We start from the raw sequence: 21,406 nt of genomic DNA on the forward strand, positions 1-21,406 counted from the left end.
CGGCATCTCCTTCTGTCTCCTTTGCTGAACAGGACCTGTGGTGAGCATTAATTACAGGTAAAGGACCTTTGGTGACGTCACTCCGGTCATCACATGATCCATCACATGATCTTTTACCATGGTGATCGATCATGTGATACCTGTAATTAATGCTCACCACAGGTCCTGAAGGAGATGTCGGGCTACGCGATCAAGTGGACTAAGGTGAGTTAAATTATTATTATTATTTTTTAACCCCTCCAGCGCCATTTTAGTATGCATTCTGTATTCAGAATGCTATTATTTTCCCTTATAACCATGTTATAAGGGGAAATAATACAATCTACAGAACACCTAACCCAAGCCCGAACTTCTGTGAAGAAGTTCGGGTTTGGGTACCAAACATGCGCGATTTTTCTCACGCGAGTGCAAAACGCATTACAATGTTTTGCACTCGCGGAGAAAAATCGCGGGTGTTCCTGCAACGCACCCGCACATTTTCCCGCAACGCCCTGTGTGAACCCAGCCTCAGGGACTCGTTTTTTGCGGGAAGAGTTGAAGTTTTTATTGGTACCATCTTTGGGTACATAAGATTTTTTGATCGTTCAATATTACACTTTTTGGGGCAAGTGAGCAAAAAATGGCTGTTTTAGCACAATTTTTTTTTTTTTATGGCATTCACCTGAGGTTTAGATCATGTGATACCGTGTGCTGTCCACATCAGTATGTCCGTTCCGTTGCCCCGCAAAAAAAATAGTGCATGTCCTATTTTTTTCTAGTTTGCAGACAAGGATAGACATTATTACAATGGATCCGCAAAAAAACGGATCTGCAAGAAAAACGGATGCCATACGGAATGTCATCCTTTTTTTTGCGGATCCGATATTTGCGGACCGCAAAACACATATGTTCGTGTGCATGTAGCCTAAAAAGAATTTTTTTTAAATGTTTTTGTGTCTCCATTTTCTGAAAGCCATATTTATTTTTTCTGCTGCTCGTCTAATGTATGGGCTCGTTTTTTGCGGGAAGAGTTGACGTTTTTATTAGTACCATTTTTGGGTACATAAGATTTTTTGATCGTTCAATATTACACTTTTTTAGGGCAAGGTGACCAAAAAATGGCTGTTTTGGCACAGTTTTTATTATTTTTTTACAGTGTTCAGTGAGGTGGTAGGTCATGTGATATTTTTATAGAGCCGCTCATTATGGACGTGGCAATATCTAATATGTCTATTTTTATAACATTTTTAATTTTTTTTTTTTTATTAAAAATTGCTTGATGAAGTTAAAGGGGCACTTTTTTACTACAAACTTTTATTTTTCTTATTTTTTTAAAACACTTTTTATTTATTTATTTATTTTTATCTTTTTTCCCTTTTTTTATTTTCGTACAGGGATTTCAACATTTCAGGGTCTGATCCTTGTTTCAATGGAGTACAATACATGCTGTATTGTACTACATTTAAACTGTCAGTTTCACACTGACAGTGTGCCTGTGAGACCCAACCTGAGGGACAGTATTGATTGTGGCATATAAGGGGTTAATCCGCCGGCGTCTGAGTTTACAGCAATACAGGCGGATACAGCAGGTGCCCGGCTGTCAGTCACATACGAGCCCCTGCATTGATAAGGCATACACCGCTCCCATCATCATGATATACTAGTACTTCAGTTTGCGTGGTCACTTCCCGCTGTGATGCACCAATACATGATGTGTCACCAAGGGGTTAAATGAAAAAGGAAAATGTTCCCATCTCTCTTGTTTATTTTAATCTGTTAATGTGAGAATAATAAACAAACAACTCAACATTTACAAATAAACATTTTTCAAAAAATATAATCAGTGACCAATATAGCCGTCCTTTTCAATACCAGTCTATGGAGTCTGTTAGTTTCTTAATCTGTTGACAATCAACTTTTTGTGCAGCAGCAACCACAAACTCCCAGACACTGTTCAGAAAGGTGGACTGTTTTCCTTCACAGTAAATTTCCCTTAAAGAAGCCCACAAGCTCTCAGTAGGGTTTTGCTCAGGTGTGGAAGGGGCCATGTCATTATTCTTTCATCTTTAGGGCCGTAACTGGCTAGCCATGCGGTGGAGTACTTCGATGCATACAATAGGCAGGGGTCTGCAACCTTTGGCACTCCAGCTGTTGTGAAACTACAATTCCCAGCATGCTCCATTAATTTCTATAGGATTTCTGAGAAGAGCAGAGCAATTATGCATGCTGGGAGCTGTAGTTTCACAACAGCTGGAGTGCCGGAAGTTGCCAATCCCCGGGATAGAGTATTGTCATGCATAAAAATCATGGTTTTCTTGAAAGATGCAGTGTCTTCTAAAAACAGGCTGTAAATTTGGGAGTTGATTTTGAGCCCATCTTCAACATGAAAAGGTTCAACATGCTCATCTTTAACCCCTTAAGGACCCCCCCTGCCATTTTTCACCTTAAGGACCCTGCCATTTTTCACCTTAAAGGGACACTGACAGGCCAAATCAGCATATATAGTTAGATATATGACATTACAGGTCTTATACAGTCTTTTAAAAGCATATAAGTATCCCCCCTGTCCACCTTATAAAGAGCGAAATATAAAGTTTTATAACCTGCCTGTCTCGTCACCAATCTGCCCAAGGGGCGGCGTTTCATGTGAAAATGCGCCCAGCCAGCCGCTCCCAACTGCAGTCTGAAGCCCCGCCCAGCTCATCAATATTCACTTCGCTGGGCGGCGGCTAGAACTCTCCCCAGTCCCGATCCTGCGCATGGGCAATTCAATCCTCCGGGCATCGGACGCACTATAATTAACCCGTTTGACTATGTGAGTGAGCAGCGCTCTGAAGCGCTGCTCTGAACAGTGCATGGCTGAGGCTGCAGCTGCCTCGAAGACGCAGGCTGGTGTGTGTACGCAGGCACGATCTAACCACGGCGGGGCGCAGGCGCAGAAGATTGGGCATGAACGATGCCCACAGGATTGAATTGCCCATGCGCAGGAACGGGACTGGGGAGAGTTCTAGCCGCCGCCCAGCGAAGTGAATATTGATGAGCTGGGCGGGGCTTCAGACGGCAGTTGGGAGCGGCTGGCTGGGCGCATTTTCACATGAAACGCCGCCCCTTGGGCAGATTGGTGACGAGACAGGCAGGTTATAAAACTTTATATTTCGCTCTTTATAAGGTGGACAGGGGGGATACTTATATGCTTTTAAAAGACTGTATAAGACCTGTAATGTCATATATCTAACTATATATGCTGATTTGGCCTGTCAGTGTCCCTTTAAGGACCAGGCCATTTTTGGCAAATCTGACATGTGTCACTTTATTTGGTAATAACTTTAAAACGCTTTTACTTATCTAGACCATTCTTAGATTGTTTACTCGTCACATATTGTACTTCATGACAGTGGTAAATTTGAGTCCGAATATTTCATTTTTATTTATAAAAATGGCAGTTTTGTTGGTACTATTTTAGGGTACATATGATTTTTGGTTGCTCTATATTACACTTTGTGAGGCAAGGTAACAAAAAATAGCTGTTTTGGCACCGTTTTCATTTTTTGTTATTTACAATGTTCATCTGAGAGGTTAGATCATGTGGTATTTTTATAGAGCAGGTTGTTACGGATGCGACAATACCAAATATGACTACTTTTTTAGTTGTTTGTTTGAGTTTTACATAATAAAGTATTTTTGAAAAAAAATATTTTTTAGTGTCTCCATATTCTGAAAGCCATAGTGTTATTTATTTTTTGGGCGACTGTCTTATGTAGGGGCTCATTTCTTTTGGTATGAGATGACGGTTTGATTGGTACTATTTTAGGGTGCGTATGACTTTTTGATCGCTTGGTATTACACTTTTAGTGATGTAATGTGACACTTTTAATTTTTAAATGTTTTTACGGTGCTCATCTGAGGGGTTAGGTCATGTGATATTTTTATACAGCAGGTTCTTATGGACGTGGTGATACCTAATATGTATACTGTTTTTTATTTATTTAAGTTTTACACAATAACAGCATTTTTGAAACAAAAAAAAAATCATGTTTTAGTGGCTCCATATTCTGAGAGCCTCATTTTTTGCGGGATGAGATGATTGATTAGTATGATTTTGGGGTGCGTATTACTTTTTAAATGCTTGGTATTGCTTTTTGTGTGATGTAAGGTGACAAAAAATGGCTTTTTGACACAGTTTTTTTTTTTTTTTTACGGTGTTCACCTGAGGGGTTCGGTCATGTGATATTTTTGTAGAGCAGGTCCTTACGGACGTGGAAATATCTAATATATATACGTTTTATTTTTTAGGTAATTGTCTTAGGTAGGGTATCATTTTTGCAGGATGAGATGACAGTTTTATTGGCACTATTTTGGGGTGCATATGACTTTTTGATTGCTTGGTATTGCTTTTTTGTAATGTACGGTGACAAAAAATGGCTTTTTGACACCGTTTTTATTTTATCATTTTAACAGTGTTCACCTGAGGGGTTAGGCCATGTGGTATTTTTATAGAGCAGTATGTTACAGACGCGGTGAAACCTAATGTCTACTTTTAATTTTTTTTTTACATTTAACACAATAAAAGCATTTTTAAAACAAAAAAAAATTATGTTTTAGTGTCTCTATAGTTTGAGAGCCATATTTTTTTTATTTTTTGGGAAATTGTCTTAGGTAGGGGCTCATTTTTTGCGGGAAAAGGACGCTTTCTTTTTTTTACTGGAAACTTTTAATTTTTTTGTAACACTTTCTTTTTTTTACTTCTTTTTTCACTTTATTTTTTGTCCCACTCTGGGACTTCAACTTTTGTGGGTCTGATCCCCTTTACAATGCATTACAATACTTCTGTCTCTGAGCACTGAACACCTTTTACTTCTGGGCACTCCAGGGAGGTTGCAGTTCTGGAATATGACAGCACTGGAGGATAATGGCTTCCTGGTCACGTCATGTTTGATTCTTCTCAAATCTTTGCTAGTTAATTTGTATCTTTTTTTCTCACCGCGTTTCTTGTGACCCTGGTGACTATTTGCAACAAAATGTTTAATGGTTCTGTGATCACGCCCCAATATCTTAGCAGCTTCAAGAATGCTGCGTCCGTCTTAAGGACTTTTAACAATTTTTGACTTCTCAGAGTCAGCTAAATCTCTTTTTTGTCCAGTTTTTTCCTCCAGAAAAATCTACAGTATCTATCCTATCTATCTATCTATCTACAGATGCAGCTAAGCTAAACATGATGGTTAACGTGTTAAGTAAAGAACGGCATGAAAAATATTTTTCAGAGTCAAGTTTGTTATCAGAGTCAAGTTTAGCTCGGCTACATCTGTATCTATCCTTCTACTAGTAATCTATAACACATCGTATTCTTTTATTCTATATATTACCTACAGAATAATTTTACTACTCGCCTTTACACTGAAGTGGTTAATGTTATTTCATCTTAAATGCTGAATGGAATTTAGAAAAAGCCCTCAGAAAAACCACAATCCCCGCCAAGTTTCATTTGGAAGCAAGACTATTTCCATAAACCTTCAATTTCTGTGGTTTTACTAGAAATGGTTGAGTTCAGAAAATCTTATATCCTGAAAGATTTACAGATGGGATAAACAGGGTTGTCATGTCAGCCATTAAAAAAATCCCTCAACACATATGAAATACATAAACCGGACTGAAATTAGCCGAGATGCATGATCCATGCTTCACTGCAGCTAATTACTGGGGAACTTCTGAAGAACATTGCTGAAAGAAGTAGTAATTGCTTTTTCTCCCAGCAGTATTTGATCATAAGATGAAGGAAGAGATTAATCAGAATTTTACTGCCATACTACTGGATGGCCAATGGATGTTTTTTCACTTCACTGTTGGGTGCACACACCATAATTTTGCCTTACATTCCTAAGGCATCTAAGGGCTCATTCACACTTGTACGGAGCCTATTGAGCAGTGCAAGGAGCCTGTATGTCTTCTTAGTATGGAAACACCTGCAACGTGCCACCTAACCAGGGCCAATTGTGTCCCAAGTTTTTAGTAATGCGAAGTGGTGGTGCGGTTGTCTTAGTTTTGTGTGTCACGGTGCTCCTACCTGGATACCGTCACTCCCCATGGTTAGGCTTCATAGCAATAAAGGGGGCATAGGCGTGCGCACGGGGTGTGCCGGGTGTGCCTGGGCACACCCTAATCACACCCCTGTGCTCCGCCTCCTGCACTGCCGCCCTGCACTAGTGTCCGTCCGACCGCACAGCTTCATGTCATGTATGAGAGTGACATACATACATACTGCGTGCTGGTCTGTAGTTTAATCCAGACTCCACCCCCACTGCTCCGCTGTGCTGCTTGTCTCAGTCTCCTGGCAGGTGTAACGTCACTCACTCCGACGTCACGTGCCGGCTCCGCCTGCTTCATTAATAAAGTGGGAGGAGCATGCGCGTGCGGCGTGACGGAGTGAGTGACGTCACGTTACGCTGCCGCCGGCTGCCAGTGCCTATTTTGAATGTTTGAAGAGCGGGAGCCTGCCTGCCCGCGCCCAGTGTGCCTAACTGCCCCAGTGAATGGATTCTGATCTTGTCCCAGTAAGTTAGTGAAGTGATAGATAAGGATTATTAGATAGTAGTAATACTAGTACATACTTTGCACAAGTTTATTATTTACAACTTAAGCTCACTTATATAATGTCAGGGACACTGTTATGGGAAGGGGGGGGTAGATATCTGTGGATGATCATGACACATATAGCACAAGATGCTGGCGCTGCTATATATGTGTGTCATCCACAGATCCCCCCGGCCCCCCATAACAGTGTCATCCACAGCCCCCCCCCCCCCCGCATCTGTGTCAGATTCCACACAAATGATCATGCCCTCATAACAGTGCCATCCACAGATATCCCCTTAACAGTCTATTAAGGGGATATCTGTGGATCACTGTTATGGGGGGATCTGTGGATGACGCACTGTTAATAACAATGCATCATCCACAGATGCCCCCATAACCGTGTGTCATCCACTGATGCCCATAACCGTGTGTCATCCACTGATGCCCATAACCGTGTGTCATCCACTGATGCCCATAACAGTGCGTCATCCACAGATGCCCCCATAACAGTGCGTCATCCACAGATGCCCCCATAACAGTTCGTCATCCACAGATGCCCCCTAACAGTTCGTCATCCACAGATGCCCATAACAGTTCGTCATCCACAGATGCCCCATAATAGTGTCATCCACAGATGCCCCCATGACAGTGCGTCATCCATAGATGCCCCCATATTAGTGTCATCCACAGATGCCCATAACAGTGCATCATCCACAGATGCCCCCATAATAGTGTCATCCACAGATGCCCATAACAGTGCATCATCCACAGATGCCCCCATAATAGTGTCATCCACAGATGCCCATAACAGTGCATCATCCACAGATGCCCCCATAATAGTGTCATCCACAGATGCCCCCATAATAGTGTCATCCACAGATGCCCATAACAGTGCATCATCCGCAGATGCCCCCATAATAGTGTCATCCACTGATGCCCATAACAGTGCGTCATCCACAGATGCCCCCATAATAGTGTCATCCACTGATGCCCATAACAGTGCGTCATCCACAGATGCCCATATGTCACGCCCTGCCCTGTGGGTGTTCTGAGACGATCTGTCAGAGTTGCTGACTCGATCTGACTGTTTTGGGTTTGAACAGAATCCCACCTCCCATCAGGTGTGGTTCGTTTGGTAATTGGTGAGGCAATTTATTCCTCCCGCTCCCTGTAGCCTTTGCGGGTTATAGTGCTGGCGGTTTTGGTGGAGTGTCTGCGCCAGCTCATCTAAAGATAAGTCCTTTTTCCTTTTGTGTCTGTTTTTACTAGGCCCCCAGAGTGATGCTAGCTCCTTTGGTTGAAGGAGCTGGTAGTCTTTTTCCCTTTTCCCTACTGAGGGTTTGGTCCAGTGTGTTTCAGCTTAGGTATGTGGGCATGTACAGTATATGTGTATATATATATATATATTTACACACGCGCGGCGTGTGTTAGTGCTTTAGGGTGCACACCCTAATGCAATAGGCTGCGCACGCCTATGAAAGGGGGGAGTGATAGTTGGTGGGTAAGAGTCCAGACTTGGTGAAAGTTCAACAGCTTTACTTGAGTAAACTTGCATCCAGACAATATTTGATCTTTCTCTGGCTCCAGCAGGTTTTGGGTTAAACTGGCAGGCAAACTTGGATACCTTGCTTTATCTTTCTCTGCTGGGCTAATCTCTGGTTTCAGTCTGGTTACTGGACAGTATGACAATTCTGGTACCCTCTGAGCGGGCTGCCTTTGGCTGTTGACCCCTGTAAACTGTCAGGAGTCATGGTGCTCTATGAGCTGCTTCCCTTGGGAGACTCCTGCTGCTGGAGTGGGGGGGCATTCCCCTCACTGCCATATCTTGACTCATCTGATTCCCAATCTAGACTTGACTAGACTAGAACCTAGAATGACTATAGCTTCCTGCAACCCCTCCCTTGGTAGGAAGCAGGACAAGCCCACTTCAATGGAATGGTAAGTTCCATTCTATTTAAAGATCTGTCTCTGCCAGATACACTGCCGCCTGCTGGATAACCAGACACAGTGCATGTAATACAATACATAAGTTACATAGCAATGTTATTAAGGCACAATATCAAAGGACATGGAATTAAATACAACAATGACATTATTGTTAGCCATTAGAGACAGTAGCAGGGTGAAGGATAAAGCTCTGGGGTACTACACACCCATTTATGGGAAGACTGACATAAGTCCTGTCTATTATCGGCCCAGGACAGCCACTGTCTGTTGGCTACTGTGCTTTATGGTAGCCCTATTCCGGCTCTGTGCAGAACATTCTTATAATATGGCCATGTGCATTTATAATCATTACTGGATATGAATGGCCCTAAAGTAATACGTTTAGAACATTTATAGAAGTTTTTTTCAGCCACATTTGATTGTGGTCAGATGTTTGCCGGTACTCAATACCTAGTAATTATGACTCAATTACTCAATTTGCACCCCAAAAATTGGTGTACATGCTTGCACTACATGTATGTGCAGTTTGATACCATTTTTTTTGCCAAATCCAGGAGTGAATCCAGCAGAAAGGATAAGTACTGTATAAGTCCTTCCATTATAAGTTCTTCCATTATATTTCTTATTCTTTCTGACTTTTGCTCTAAAAACTGCATCAAAAATTGGCGCAAAACTAGCCTTTTTCCAAAAAATGCAGTAAGTGAAAACACCTGTAGACCAAAGACGTAGCATAAGGAAAATACATATCTAACATATATAGCAAAATGCAGCAAATCTATGTGAGCCACTATGATAAATCGGAAGCCCCTTCCATCTACCTAGTCTAATTTAAAGCTACAGCTGCACATCAACATGATGAAAGAGAATGTGGTCACATTGTGACTTGCAAGTTGTCACGTCTGACAGCAGGTTTGGGTTTCTGGTGATGCATGGTGCTGAAAAGAGTTCTTAAGCTGGTCAGACCTACAGTATATCGGTCCTGGATGCCTGAGAATCAGTGGCACATTATAATTGGGGCGTTTGGGTCTGTAGCCCCGGGCCCGGCATCGCTGGGGGCCCAACGCTGACCCAAATGCCCACAAACTACGGCGGGGCACAGGAGCGCAGAGTTCCATGCCTCCTGATCACCGCTATAGGCTTCAGGCCTAGTAGGCCTGAAGTCTATGCGGTAGTAGAATCCCGGCGCAGGCGGGCATGATGACGTCATTGCGCGCTTTTGCCCGGACGCAGCACACTGACGTGTGTGTGCGCAGCGCGCCTGCCTACCATCTACGAGTGAGCGCCGACTGGGACACAGGTAAGTATTAGCTTTTATTTTTATTTTTGTGTGCCAACTTTGGGGGACATTACTGGGGGGCACAGGAGAATATTTCCGAAGGGACAGTGGGGGGCACACTACTATATGGGGAGCAAACTACTACATGGGGGCAAATTACTAGTGTGGGGGAAATTAATACTGTGGGGGCAGTGTGGGGGACAATTAATACTGTGGGGGCAGTGTGGAGATATTAATACTGTGGGGGCAAACTACTATATGGGGTAGTGTGGGGGATGTTGATATTGGGTAGGAACTATAGGGGCATTTCTTTTACAAGGACATATTAGGGAAGATTATTTTTCAGGGACACTATACAGGCATTATTACCTGGAGCACAATATAGGATGTTATTATTACTGGGGGCACTCTAGGGGACATTATAATTGCTGTAGACACTATAGGAACATTTGGGGGTCATTTATCAAACTGGTGTAACATAGAACTGGCTTAGTTGCCCATAGCAACCAGATTCCACTTTTAATTTTAGACAGCTCCTTTTGAAAATGAAAGGTGGAATCTGATTAGTTGCTATGGGCACCTAAACCAGTTGTACTTTACACCAGTTTGATAAATGACCCCAATTATGAGAAATCTAACGTGTCTGTGTAACAAACTCTATAGAGACAAGATGAGGCTGAAAGAATTAGTCATGGCGTTCTGGAGCAAACGGAGGAGAAGAGGAAAGAGAAGATCTACATGACAGGAGATGTCACTGGAAGTAAGAGGTATGTGGTGCTGTATTCTATTATATGTAGAGCGGGCTCACTACTGTGAGCTGCGTCTCCTCCAAGTCTTTTTTTTATTTGCGGGTCCGCAACACACCACGGACGTGTGAATGGAGCCTTAGGATGAGGGGGGTTATAGTCACATTTAATATAAACACTGTCCAGCAGCTGTACTATTATTGGCCTAAGTGTTTGCATTAAATGTGACTATAACCCCCCTCATTCATAGGAATACACCCATGTGCAGCAGTGCATGGGTAAATTTCTATGGATGAGGGGGTTATAGTCACATTTAATATTAACACTGTCCAGAGATTGTACCATAATTGACCTGTGTATATTAAATGTGACCATAAGCCCCCTCATCTATAGGAACACACCTATATACTGCAGTACATGGGTGCATTCCTATGGATGAGGGGGGTTATAACACAGGTGAATTATATGACTATAACTCCCTTCATCCATAGGTATTCACCCATGTACTGTACATGTTTTAGCCTACCTTTTGGTTGAATTTTTTTTCTTCCTCCTCTAAACCTCTTACATTCAGGTGCGTCTTATAAAGCGAAAAATACAGTATGTATTTTAAATTTGGCAACTAAAAATTTTATTTGGCTCCTACATTTTTCAGTTTAGGAGCCAATGGCTCCTGGGTATTTTTGCAATCCTATATAACACTACATATAGCATAAGGTAAAAGGGCTCTCTGGGATTTATATATTGATGGCCTATCCTCAGGATAGGTCATCAATATGAGATTGGGGGGGTCCGACTCCTGGCACCCTAGCCAATAAGCTGTTTGAGGAGACCGCGATGTTCCAGTAAGCGTCGCAGCCTCTTTGCTCAGCGCTGTCATTTGATAGCACTGTGCTTGGTATTTCAGCTCAGCCCCAATCACTCGGATGGAACTGAGCTGCACCGAGGCCACGTGAACGATGAATGTGATGTCATATGGCCTAGGAAGAGACTGTGGCGCTCACGAAGCATATAGAAAAAAAGACTAAACAAAAATGGAGGGAGGGGCCCGAGTTGGGTAGACAGCCCCAGGCCCATCATGCACATAATCCGCCCCTGCTGAGAATAACTGGTTCAGGTGGACCACACATTGATGACAAGTGGGTTTCCTTCTGATACGATATGTGTGTGATGATCAACCATGTGTCAAGCATATGAAACAAACTACGGCAATTATGTTCAGCCTTTCCTGCCTTCGTATTCTGCATTATAATTCCATATTTTCTATGTTTATAGATTTTTTCAGGGAATAGCGAGAAGGAAATTCCAGTCCTGAATGAGTTCCTAGAGCCCTTAGTGGGCCGCTATATTCGGATCAATCCACGCTCGTGGTACGAAGAAGGCGGCATATGTATGAGGATGGAAATACTTGGATGTCCTTTGCCAGGTTAGTCAACACTAGAGAATACAATCCTTTACATTGTCTATGTACTGTAATTTGCAAAAATATATTTTCAGACTTTTGAGAATTATTACTATTCTTCTGTAATAAGATAGATTGAATTTAAAAACTGTGATTCACACCATATAAAATGTGATAGTCCATGTCTACTTTAAATATCTGATTTATCTGATTGGTGGGAGTCCGACACCCGGGACACCCACGATCAGCTGATTGAGAAGCCATTGGCGCTTGGAGCTTTGCCTAAGCCATGTGACGTCACGTTCATCATTCACATGGCCTAGGTCCAGCTCAGCCCCACTGAAGTGAATAGGGCTGAGTTGCAATACCAAGCACATCCACTATACAATGTACGGCGCTGTGCTTGGTGGGCTGAGAGAAGGCCAAATCGCTACTGCCTTCTCAAACAGCTGTCGGACCCCCACCGATCAGATGCTGATGACCTATCCAGAGGATAGGTCATCATTTAAAAAATCTCAGAAAAACCCCTTTAATATTGACAGCTCTGTTTTCCCTCTCAGCCATGACCCCCTGCATTGTGGTCCAAGTGAAAGAGGAAGCTGCTAAAATGGAGAAGAGCTCTCAGTAATATCAGTATTATGTGAAAACTGGGCAGGGTGGGCAGAACAGGAAGTCAGTGCATTGGGGATTCAGCCAATAGCTGCAGAGCAGGAAGTGATGTCAGAGGAGGCGTCATCATATTGACAACTTCTGCTGTACAGAGCAGTAAAATCAGCAGCAGCAGTTATTGTTGCCTGAAATTCATATATGAGGAAGCACCATGATATGTCATATTTTTTTGCAGTTAATAACAATATCTCTGTTTTTTACCTAGACCCCAATAATTATTATTACAGAAGGAATGAGCTGACAACATCCGACAACCTGGATTTCCAACATCACAATTACAAGGAAATGAGACAGGTATGGGCAGGAAGAATTGCTATTTTTATTTATTTATATTTAGTTACTGTATGCTTTATGCACATTGGAGCAGAGTTATTAAGACTGGGATTTAAGACTGGGATTGCTGGAGTGACTTGCGCCATATTTTTTAAAAGGGGCACATCTCTTAATAAATTGGTGCATGTTGGACTGTCAGAAAATGAAATCCATGCTTGCTTCGAGCAGACATAGATTTGTTCCATCATCTTTACTATTTGTTGGCTTTAGAATAAAGAATTCTAAAAAATTTTAGTCCATGCCCCTCCTGGTAACCCATGCCCACTTGTTTCTACTTTTTGTGAGCAAGGTATAAAAAGTAAGATTTTTGGTGGAATATGTTACTTTTATTACACCAAATGATATAAAAAAAACAAAAAATTGGTGAAATATCGCAACTTTGAAACAGGTAAATCTTTGTTCTAAAGGATTGAGTGTTTTAGGGACGATCTATGTGTTTTGCTGATTTTTTTCATTCTCATTTTTTGTTTCAGCTGATGAAAGTGGTGAACGAGATGTGCCCTGATATCACGCGTGTGTATAACATTGGTCGCAGCCATGAGGGACTGAAGCTGTACGCCATGGAGATGTCTGATAAACCCGGGGAGCACGAAGTTGGTTAGGAGAATAAACACCCTCTATGTATGTCCTGCAGCTTCCTGCCTGTCTCTTCTAAGACTGCTTTCAGTCTGGTCATCTGGTTTGGCTTTGAAGTTTCGATTTCGATAGGGGAGACTTGGCAATAGGGGTCATGATTGAGTTCAATTTTTAAAAACAATCTCCTACAATATACATAAACTTTTATCACAATACACATTAGATAAATCTGATGATTTGGTGGAATCGGCAAACCATCAAATGTGTAGGGTGGTCTTCTGACTCTCGCTTGACGACAGATGTCAAGGGAAAGAATGGTCAGGCACGCTGAATTATAACATGACCGATTCTTTGTTCTCAATGGAGATAAACCACTGCCAGAGGAGTCTGGTAGAAGCTTCTCCTGTTGACAGCATATGCATGCTTGGGGTGGGGATAGACAAGCTGAATGGGTATCATAATACCTATTATATGGTCTGCAGATTCCAAGAGCGGTTTCAATCTGTCAGCAAAGTTTTATGTGGATGATGGTTTTATAGGGGTTTTCCAGTTTGCATCAACATCCTTTAAAGTAATCATTTATGAAGGTAGCTGTAATTTTGTAATGTATTTCTTCTAACTTTATTGCTCCTATCTTCCGTTCTGGGCTGTGGTCACATGACCATGTCCATGCAGCTCTTTCTTATTTCCTGTGATGTTATGTCCATGGGCGGGACAGTCATAGGGGAGTGTCTATGTGACTAGATGGGTGGGAGGATCTATAAACTAGCTGGGTGTTGTTAGGGGCAGAGCTGGAGCTGGGGTAGAGGAAGGAGAAGTGCATCATGGGTTTGGTTGACTACAGAAACAGGAAGTTCTACCCACAGGATGTAACCAACCAGAGGGATTGGTTTGCATGCTGAAAATTGATCAGGAGAGTCCAAACTGAAAAAAAAAGCACAGGGAAGATGTAAATTAGCATATCTGTTAAAAGCCATACCAATCCCGGAAAACACCTTTAAGCCGGCCATACAATCTTTCAGGTGAGCATGTATGTGTTCTGAATGGACAGAGCCATCACTAGAAACCTCTGGTGGTGGCTTACCTGATGAGAAATAAAGGCTTGGACATGTTGAAAGATAACTGCCCAATCCTTATGACCCTGAAGTAAGACTATAATCTAATGTGTGTGGCCAACTTTACACAGAGCATAAACATTAGATTGTCGGCAGATTCTGGTGATGTCATCAGCATTGGATGACACTCAGTGTGAAAGAGTCCGACTGTCGCCCGGTGTCTGACAGAGAAAATACTTTTGCATTTAATATACCTGATCCTCCATTTAAGGGTCCATCCAGACGACCGTAGGGCTCGGTGCCCGTATTGCAGCTCGCAAAAGGACAGCAGCCGCGTGCACTCCGTCATGTGGATGACGACCCATTGACTTGAATGGATCCACAATCTCCAAGATACGAGAACAGATAGGACATCTCTTATCTTTTGCAGAATGGAGGCACAGTTCGGAACCCACAGAAACACTTGGAAGCGCTTCTGTGAACTTTCAGGTCCGTGCCTCCGCCGTATTTTTCAGATCGCAGACCCATTCAAGTCAATGGGTCCGCATCAGCAACCAGAGTGCAATGGATTACAAATTGCGGTCCGCAGCACGGGCACAAGCACTTACGTTCGTCTGAATGGACCCATAACCAGTTACATATACCAATCACCCAATGGCAATAGCCATGCCAATCCCTAGATTTCTTCTAGCTAGAATAGAGGCAGTTGCACTGTGCCTGGACACATAAGGTTAGAAAAAGCAATAAACCCTCTTCTGCTGCATATTGCATTTTAGATTTTAGAGGTACAATTTTAATATATTATCCCAGCTACTGTGAGTGCCTTTTTTAGGACTTAAGGGAACTGGGTGATGGAGTTCAATAGGCAAATGCCCCTATGACCCACCCCTGAGGTCCGTCGCTGTGGTTTACCCATGTGACACGGCCCCTAAAGATCTCTACAGACAAGATAATGACAATAATCCTTTCGTTGACGGTTGGTCAGAATTATCATCAATCACTACTTTCAAAAAAAATCGCCAATTCTCCCCTGGATCTGATTTATTTTTCACGTGGTTCCTTCATACTTTATCTGTGCTGTTACATCCTCTTCTCTTTGCTTATGTCTGTGTTATCATTTTCTGACCTGACATGTGCCAGTCTAAGGCCTGTTTCACACTGGCATTTACTCATTCTGGCAGGCTGCTCCGCAGCAATTTTTGTCCGGCCTCCTCTCAGCATATTTGCCGTGCTGCGGCCGGATCTACGCCGCTCCCCATTATAGTGAATGGGGCTGGGCGGACTTCTGGCAGCTCGCGGATGTACACTGTAGTTACGGATCCGGCAGGGGAACGAGTAACGCCAGTGTGAAAGTAGCCTAAGAAAATGATGTGTAGCTTCTTTAGGATGGGACACCAGTGTAATGAACTCAGCATTTTCTTCATTATGTCATGTTTTTGATGCCAGTTAAAAAGTTTGTATGAGATTAGAACGAGTCTCTGCTTTAGGCCTCATGCACACGGCCATTGTTTTGGTCCGCATCCGAGCCGAGTTTTGCTGTCCGCATCCGTTGCTCTGTTCCGTGGCCCCGCAAAAAAAAATAACATGTTCTATTCTTGTCCGTTTTGCGGACAAGAATAGGCATTTCTACAATGGGCCGCCCGTTCCGTTCCGCAGATTGCTGAAGGCACACGGGCATCTTCCGTTTTTTGCGGACCGCAAAAAATGGCACGGCCTTATCCTCAAGAACAGCACCACTTTTGCCCATGGGATGTGCCTGGTATTGCAAAATATGACAGTGGACAAAAACACCCTTCTTTGTCTTCTAGTCTCATAAACCCCTTATGAAGAGGCATCAGTATAGCTTTTCTATGAACTATTTTTGGTGGAAGAAAATAGAAATTAATGGAATAATTGTGCTTCTCCTTCTTGTAATTACTTATCAGTCGGTGAAGGCAGCACGACCTCCGAATTGATAAAAGCAGCATGTTTTTATCAGAGTCGTGCCTGCGCTTGCACAGCTTCACCGCTTCAGCTGATTACCGCGGTGGGTGCTATTGCATGTAGCATTTTTGTAAATGCCTTTGAAAAAAACTACCGTACATGTACAGATGTAGCAAACACCAGTGCATACTAACTCAATACCATAGAAACATAGAAACATAGAATGTGTCGGCAGATAAGAACCATTTGGCCCATCTAGTCTGCCCAATATACTGAATACTATGGATAGCCCCCGGCCCTTATCTTATATGAAGGATGGCCTTATGCCTATCCCATGCATGCTTAAACCCCTTCACTGTATTTGCAGCTACCACTTCTGCAGGAAGGCTATTCCATGCATCCACTACTCTCTCAGTAAAGTAATACTTCCTGATATTACTTTTAAACCTTTGCCCCTCTAATTTAAAACTGTGTCCTCTTGTGGTAGTTTTTATTCTTTTAAATATGCTCTCCTCCTTTACCGAGTTGATTCCCTTTATGTATTTAAAAGTTTCTATCATATCCCCTCTGTCTCTTCTTTCTTCCAAGCTATACATGTTAAGGTCCTTTAACCTTTCCTGGTAAGTTTTATCCTGCAATCCATGTACTAGTTTAGTAGCTCTTCTCTGAACTCTCTCCAAAGTATCGATATCCTCTCACAATACTCCAAGTGAGGTCTCACCAGTGTTCTGTACAGCGGCATAAGCACTTCACTCTTTCTACTGCTTATACCTCTCCCTATACATCCAAGCATTCTGCTGGCATTTCGTGTTGCTCTATTACATTGTCTTCCCACCTTTAAGTCTTCTGAAATAATTACTCCTAAATCCCTTTCCTCAGATACTGAGGTCAGGACTGTGTCAAATATTCCGACATTAAGCTTTAGAAACTTTGCACATAGTTAAACTCCGCCAGTGCAATAAGCTTGTGTGATAACGCGCCAGGTATGACTTTAATGCTGGATGTAAAAATGCCGGAATTTTCAACCATTCTCACACTTTTACATGCAGTTTCCTTAAAAAAAAAGTTTTCAAATGCATTAAAAAATGCTAGGTGTCTTAGCACCCTAAAGCCCCCTTTAGGCTCAGGATCCTTCCGGTGTGGTGCACAAAAACCTGGGGGGAGGGAACTGAAGTTAGAACTGATCCCATAGTTCTCTATGGGATTGTTCATATTGATCCGGTGCATCACTTGTGATGCCAATGTCAAATAGCACAGGACAGAAAAACGCTGCATTATCCTGTTTGGTGCTATCAGCTGGGAGATGCCGGATCTGTGCACCAAGTGCCCATACATCTCCTAAAAAAAATAAAAAAAATACTGTCCAGACACAACTGATGTATGACAGAGCCGATGAAGAGATGACTATGCAGGAACGTGACCCTGTCAATCAAGGATTGGGAGGGGCTGGCAGAGGAGCAGGGGTGCACAGAGTGGCTTGGGCCCACCCTCAGTGCACTTAACTGGTCATTTACATATGGATTACAAGTAATTTTTCTCCAGAGTGAAGCAACAGATCACTCAGTGAAACGCGTTCAGCTGAGCTAGCCCCACGAGATATTGACGGGCATTTACTAGAGTGTTTACACCACTATTGTGGAGTGAAAAAGTTGCAGATTACAAACTCCCTTTAAGGGCCTTTACCGAAGGGAGATGATTGCCCCGTCTAAACACCCCTTCAATAGACGCTTGTTTATTAACTGATAGGATTATTTTTATGGAAGCTTAAAAATGTTGTGATGTCAGCGGTACGTCTTCCGTGTAAACACAGGATGTGCTGCTGACATAATGTAAAGTGTATGGGGGATGCCTCATCATAGTAATGCAACAAGAGAAAGGAAAGCAAGGGGGCGGTTTGGATTTTAATTTTTTTTAAACCAGTTTGTCCTTTTTCTAAAAGGTACGACCACAGGGCGCAGTCCTGATCCTTTCGGGCTGCAGCCAGTTGCGGTCAAGAACTTAGGCCGCAGCTGCTTAAAATTTGTCCAATGAAGACCACACTGTATAGCTGTTCTAAATTCTTAATGGTCGTGTGGTATTAAAGGTGTGAGTCTTCATTAATTAAACATCAGGTTCTTGACCGCAGCTGGCCAGGACCTGAACGGATCGCAACCATGCCATGTGGTCATACTCTTATCCTTCTAGACAACACCTCTAACCAGCAAACACATAGTAGAGTAAGAAGAATCACTAATTATTACTGAAACATAATGCTTGCTCCAGTCTGTACGAGGTGGTCCGGTACACCTCCATATATCTTCTTGTGTTGTGTGTAATCATGGACCGCTGTTGCGGTGTCTCTCTTTCCATCGACCCAGGAGAACCTGAATTCCGATACATGGCTGGAGCCCATGGAAATGAAGTCTTAGGACGTGAACTTATTCTCTTGCTGATGCAGTTCCTGTGTCAGGAGTACCTGGCAGGCAACAAACGTATCAGACATCTGATCACCAATACACGTCTCCATTTCCTTCCATCTGTCAACCCAGATGGGTACGAGAAGGCTGCTGAACTGGTGAGCGGTAATATCTGGGTACACAATGAATTAAAGGGAAACTTCAATCTTTGGGTGGACTTCACCATGATCTTCCTACCATGAAAGTTGGAGTTATTGGCATTCACAGTCACTAAGGTTTTGTTTTTTTGGGGTGCACTTTTTTGGGGTCAGTTTCTCCTATTGCAAGAATGTTGCAAGACATTACTCCACCATTCTGATGGGAGTCAAGAAAATGAGAGTTGTAGCTTTGCAACAGCTGGAGCGCCACAGTTTAGGAAACACTGTTGTAATGGGACATTTATCAAATGTTTTATGCTAGTTTTTTGGCCTAAAAATGTTGCAATTGATGGCAAAATTTTGCAACATTTGGCTGCCTGTGCCACTTTCCGAAGTGGAGTAAGAAATCTGTTGAGTTTTCCTTATAGATCACTTTTTTGTCTCCTTTATTATTTTCAACTTTTTAAAAAGTCATAACTCCAAGCCAGGCATCACCTAGGTGCACTTTTACTGAAATAGGCACAACCACTAATTCCCCCTGTGTTCTTGCTATAGGCATAGGGAATAGACTAGTGGAGCTACCACGAGGTACACAGTCGTTTCCGGGAAAGGACTTTCCTCGAGCCTGTTCTTTACATTGTGGTGTTGATATCATATTTTAATTTAAGTTTTTTATTAATTTTAGGGCTCTGAACTGGGAGGCTGGTCTTTGGGCCGCTGGACAGCTGATGGGATTGACATAAATAACAATTTTCCAGACTTGAATTCATTGTTGTGGGAGTCAGAGGATCATCCTAGGAATATGCGCAGAGTCCCGAACAACCACATCCCAATCCCTGACTGGTATCAGTACGAGAATGCCACAGTGAGTCAAGCTGCCCGCAATCGTAGAATACCTGCTGGGCAACCGCTTCTCTTCCCGACTCCCCTGTATACATGCACACTTGGCATGACTGAGAGTGCATGTGTTATCAGTGGGAAGGGGGGAATTAGCTAATGGCTCTGGCTAATGGCTTAGGTTGCATGGGAAAAAAGTATCAGGCATGTGGAACGCTAATACTGAATTGATTTACGTTAAAATCCCACCGGAGGGCTGACATTTTAGGGTGCATTCAGACGACTGTATTTTCGGTCTGCATCTGATCTGCATTTTTTGCAGATTGGATGAGGACCCATTAATTTCAATGGGGTCGCAAAAGATGCGAACAGCAAACTGTGTGCTGTCCACATCCGTATGTCTGTTCCGTGGCCCAGCAAAAAAAAAAGAACATTTCCTATTCTTCTCCTTTTTCAGGCAAGAATAGGCATTTCTAACAAAGGGTGGGACATGCTGATTCAAAAAAATTGGAACGCACGTGGACGGTATCCGTGTTTTGCAGATCGGTAATTTGCAGACCGCAAAACGGATACAGTCCTGTGAATGCCACCTTAAAAAACGTCCTTTATCATACCTTGGGAGACATGTCTGCTCTGCCTATGGTTCCAAGGACATAGTATTACCAATGGCATAGACCATCTATGGTGGTACATGAAGTCCTTATGGCTATGTATTATGGACCTGTAGGCCTTCATTTGCCTCTATGTGGTGTCTCCTTCAGGCATGGGCTTGTAGCTGTGTGCATGAGGCCTATATAAAAATGTAACTACTATCAAATATTTAGAAAAGGCTCAACCAGCAAGCTACTGGAGCTCAGCCTTTCAGTTACCAGCTGAAAAAGGGAATAAATCAATAATAATATAGGCTGGCTCACAGTATTTTTGCATAAAATTTTTATTAATACACTAAGTCAAAGAAACAAACTAACTTTGTGCCATCATATCAGCATACATACATGAATAAATGTATAAAGATAGGTAAATATGTGCGGAGCTCACGCACAAACCTAAATAGCTGGAGTACTCCTAAGCATAGGACCAAATGGCTAGAGTGAGGCTGCAAGAGATATTCAATTAAACCGCTTGAATGTCCAGGACATAAATATCAATTTGCCGGATAGTTGAAACGAAGTTGCAACAAAGATTCCAGTACGTCCTTGCTATAATTCTCACAAGAAAGGTTCTCTATTCAAGTGTCCTGTAACAGATCGTGACCGCACTTATTTGGCAATATTCCACTTACCTTTTACTTTTTACTTGCAAAGCAAGACCTCAGACCCGCTTGCTTAGCGTCTCGCTCACTCAGCGTCCCACGTGTCCAGCCAGGTAGTTGATCGCTGGTTAATGACGTAGGCGCCTGAAGCCGTCAAGCACACGGAAGCTGGTTAAGCTGAGCTGAGCTGGTGGTTGCCTGAGCCTGTCAGGCCAGCGGTAGTGGATGCAACAAGATTTAAATTTGCGGTAATGTTGAATGTAGCAACACAGGTTTAGTCCACTTTATGAGTAGTTGGTGAATGCAAA

General features: G+C 42.7%; 1 protein-coding gene across 1 annotated transcript in view; it reads left to right on the forward strand.

Annotated features, from left to right (window-relative positions):
- The window catches only part of CPXM2 (carboxypeptidase X, M14 family member 2), a 132,029-nt gene that overhangs the window by 90,667 nt on the left and 19,956 nt on the right, over positions 1–21,406 (forward strand). Inside the window, exons 7-11 of the mRNA XM_040436613.1 lie at positions 11,794–11,944; positions 12,795–12,883; positions 13,396–13,519; positions 18,834–19,030; positions 19,695–19,874. Of these exons, the coding sequence (XP_040292547.1) occupies positions 11,794–11,944; positions 12,795–12,883; positions 13,396–13,519; positions 18,834–19,030; positions 19,695–19,874 (741 nt within the window). The remainder of the gene's footprint in view (positions 1–11,793; positions 11,945–12,794; positions 12,884–13,395; positions 13,520–18,833; positions 19,031–19,694; positions 19,875–21,406) is intronic.

Source organism: Bufo bufo, chromosome 6 (assembly GCF_905171765.1).
Source record: "Bufo bufo chromosome 6, aBufBuf1.1, whole genome shotgun sequence".
Classification (NCBI taxonomy): domain Eukaryota; kingdom Metazoa; phylum Chordata; class Amphibia; order Anura; family Bufonidae; genus Bufo; species Bufo bufo.